Consider the following 3,784-nt stretch of genomic DNA (forward strand, 5'->3'; position numbering starts at 1 on the left):
TGTATAGTCATCTCTCTGCAGCTGATCATTCACCCATTACTGGTTCACCATGCCTTGTTCAGTAATATGTGTCCATGTTGAAGTGTCCATCTTGGTAGAGGCGCTTTTTAATTTATAATTCCCAAATGTCCTGAGACTAGGAGTCAGAGGCAGCAGTTCCTTATAAGTAATACTGTCAGCTATGAATCTGCAATGACTTCAATACCTAAAGGGTTCTGCTTGGGCACGATTAACTTTACTAAATAATCTCTATAACATTCCACATATATTTTTCTTCTGTTCAGATCCACTTTGAACAAGGATTTTTTCCAAATAAGTTGTAAATTAGGGTTAAAGTTATAGAGTTTGGGCAAAGTAAAAATGGCGTACTATACAAAAAATGTGTCATTGAAACTGATTTATCATGTAATACCATCTTCTTTTCACTTGTATTACCTTCCACATTAAGAAGAGGAAGAATTTGGCACTGACGGATCAGGATATTATATTGGTATGTATGAGACACGTTATTATAGCAGTGGGATGTGGATAAGTTATCTATAGAAAAATTATAATAATTGTAACCATATTTTTACAAGGAAAACACATTTTTACTCAAAAACTGATCCAGGCAGTAGTTGTACAATTCTTTAAAAGCTGATCTGCAGCCTTACTTTCAGTTGTGCACAGTCCCGTAGGCTCCTCTCTTGTACTGACATGACTTACTGTCCACTGTGAGTTATTTATTTAACGCTGACATATTACACAGCGCTGTACAAAGTCCATAGTCATGTCACTAGCTGTCCCTCAGAGGAGCTCAAAATCTAATGTCCCTACCATAGTCATTGGAGCAAGCTGTGCTTTGATTTGCAAAAAGAAACAACTGCAGAGTTTGTCGTGGTCAATAAGAAGTTACAAGAGGTTGCAGATCAGCTCAGCTCTTAAGATCACCCACAACCTTAGTGAAAGATTTCTTCTGAAAGTCATGCAAACCGCCCCCCTGGTATCCTCGTTTGCCTGTGCATGACCTCAGGCTGCCATCATCTTTGCCCTTCTTCCACCTTCTGCCTATGTCACCGGATCTCGTACTGAGGAAGGGCAAGATTGGGGGACATAGATGGGAAAAAAAAGAGTCCCGATCATTGTGCATTTGTGAGATTGCCAATCTCCCCCCCACCCAAAAAAGAAGGTAATTTTTATCTTACATTAAAGGGTTGTCCACTGTTTAGTTTATGTTCGCTTTAATGTTGACAATGGTGATTTTTCAAGTGCTGTGTTTTTGTGCTGTTGTTGTCATTATTACAGACTAGCTTCCCCACATATACTGAAATAATTTTTAATTCCCTTCTAGTTTTCTGGAGTATGGAGACTACAAGGGACACATGTATGGTACAAGTATAGACACAGTAAAAGACGTTTTGGAAGCAGGAAAAATATGCATCATTGACTTGGAACCACAGGTCAGATTCTCATTGGGAATGAATGATATTTTCCAAGAAAAAAATGTAAAATGTTACAGTTCCCTGTAAAAGTATGCAAAATATGAAAATTTCAATACATATCTTTTCTTTTCTTGTTTTGTCACAGGGTATCACTGGAGCTAGAACCCATGAACTTAAACCATATGTCATATTTATTAAACCTCCAAGCAGAAACTGCATGAGGCAAACCCGAAGAAATGCCAGCATGATTACAGACTATTTTGTCAACATGAAGTTCAAGGTAACCTAGCAGCTGCCATATTGACCCACTTTAACAGGTCATCCTAACTCCTTGCATCCAATGTTGCTTATAGAAATTAGATTACACATTTTGTTTCCTTGGGTATATGAATTAGTTTTTTTTTTTTTGATTGGTCAAGGTTTTCTTCTGAGTAATGGGAGATAAGTAACAAACCTGCATACATAACTAGTAAAAACTATTTGTTCTATAGCTCTGTATAATGGTGCATTGTAAATAAAATTTATTAAAACAATCCAAACTCTATTAATCTATAAACACCTACAAGATAGCTTTTGGTAAAGTCAGGGATTGATACGTTTTGATTATTTGTTATGTCTTGCTTAACGTTGCTTTTTGCCACATTGAATATGTTAATGATTTGCTATTTATCTTAAAAAAGTTTTGTGTTTTTACATTGTTTTCATCCTGTTTTTATGATCATTAAATGAGTTCACTAAAATACTTGTGCAAGGCTGTAATAAGTAAGTTTAGTTATCCTAGTCCCTGAAGCACCTCCAACTAGATCCAGTGGACTGATTCATAAGGTTGGTAATTATGATGTAGAATCCTTAAACGCCACCTAGCATTTCAAAGTTCTTCCTTCTCATAAAATTAGACGTGCACAGACTGGAAATCCCTCTTCATCTTCCTGATAAAGCTTATTACTGGGTCATCCATTTTTAAATCATACATGGTGGTAACGCTCAATTTTTTTTTCTCTTTAACCCGGAAAGTAGAATCTGCATAAAATTTTATTTTTCATTTGTTTAAAATATCATTTCATCATAATTTTCCTCTTGGTGCTACTGAACATCGTAAGCCTTTTAGTAACTAGATAACCGTTCAGAAGCACAACTTGGGGGGCAGTTGTCATGGTATAACAGGGTGTGCTACAACCAAGAACCTCCATTGTAGGATTACCAAGATTTCTTGTAATGAAAGCCGTAAATATTACAAACAAATGCAGAATGATTAGTTTTAGATAAATACTTTATACTATATTGGAGTTTAGATAAAACTAAGCACTGTAGTAATGTCTATGCTTGGAAAACATTGTGGGGCACCTGTCCTACATATTTTGACACTGTATGCTACATATTTTTGCAACCATTTTTTTTTTCTTTTCACGTTTTAGGTTTCTGTTTCCTGATCTCCCTGAAGAGGGGAGCACAATTCAGGCTTCAACTATTGTCAAAGAATGTCCGGACAAGCCACATATATGTAATGGGAAAGCAGGCTCTGGGCCTGGATCTCCTGAACCAGGGTAAGGTGAAAGTACTACAATAATTTTTATGGTAATTCCAAATTATTTTGCATATTTATGTCAAACTTTTATCTCCATATTGTTATGTTTCATAATAACATTGTATTTCATATATTTATTATTGGCTAAATACCTTCACCATACATATTAAGGTTTGGTAGTATATGGAGAATTGTTAAGATAATGTATTTTTCCATGTAGATATGTGGTGACTAGTTCAGGACTGCTGCTGCCTGTACTGCTGCCTAGGCTCTATCCTCCATTGTTTATGCTTTATGCTTTGGAGCATGAAAAGGAAGAAGATGCCTACTGGGAATGTGTCCTGAGATTAAACAAGCAACCGGACACTGCACTCCTCGCCTTCTTAGGAGTACATGAGTAAGTAAACCCAACTAACCAGTCAATCGCCAGTCAATGAATCGATTAAGGTGATATAAACGGTCAATTCTAGTTTGCATAGAGTTGGAAGTTTTTACAATTGCAATCCCTTTTTACCTGGCCCCTTAAGAAATCAGACGATTGTCACCAATTGTAAGAATGCAAAAAATTTAGAAGATGCTTGACTAATAAGGCTTTACATTTTATTAACATACTTTTTTCCCCTCTATAGAAAATTTTGGCCAACCTGCATTAATTTCTTGGGTGAAAGCAAAAAGGTAAGAATTATGAAGGGAAAAAGAACAAAACAAAGAAAAGTATTTGAGAAATCAATTGGAAAAAATGGTGTTTCCACTGATCCTAATGGCTTCTCCAGTATTCAGCATCATATTCAACTTGACTTGTTCTGTCCTGCGGCTCTTATATTGTGGATAAAAAAAA

At 36.0% G+C, this 3,784-nt stretch overlaps 1 protein-coding gene and 1 long non-coding RNA gene across 2 annotated transcripts in view; both read left to right on the forward strand.

Moving 5' to 3' along the window:
- LOC140321069 (MAGUK p55 subfamily member 4-like) overlaps nucleotides 1-1,736 on the forward strand; it is a gene marked incomplete at its 5' end in the record, with an annotated part of 9,786 nt that extends 8,050 nt beyond the window's left edge. Inside the window, 2 exons of the mRNA XM_072397954.1 lie at nucleotides 1,319-1,439; nucleotides 1,567-1,736. Of these exons, the coding sequence (XP_072254055.1) occupies nucleotides 1,319-1,439; nucleotides 1,567-1,710 (265 nt within the window). The remainder of the gene's footprint in view (nucleotides 1-1,318; nucleotides 1,440-1,566) is intronic.
- Nucleotides 1,737-1,987: 251 nt separating this feature from the next.
- On the forward strand, nucleotides 1,988-3,778 carry LOC140321070 (uncharacterized). Its single transcript, XR_011918815.1, has 3 exons — nucleotides 1,988-2,965; nucleotides 3,167-3,343; nucleotides 3,576-3,778. It is a non-coding gene; the product is annotated as an uncharacterized lncRNA (long non-coding RNA).
- The last annotated feature ends 6 nt before the right edge of the window (nucleotides 3,779-3,784 follow it).

Source organism: Pyxicephalus adspersus, unplaced genomic scaffold, assembly GCF_032062135.1.
Source record: "Pyxicephalus adspersus unplaced genomic scaffold, UCB_Pads_2.0 Sca559, whole genome shotgun sequence".
NCBI lineage: Eukaryota > Metazoa > Chordata > Amphibia > Anura > Pyxicephalidae > Pyxicephalus > Pyxicephalus adspersus.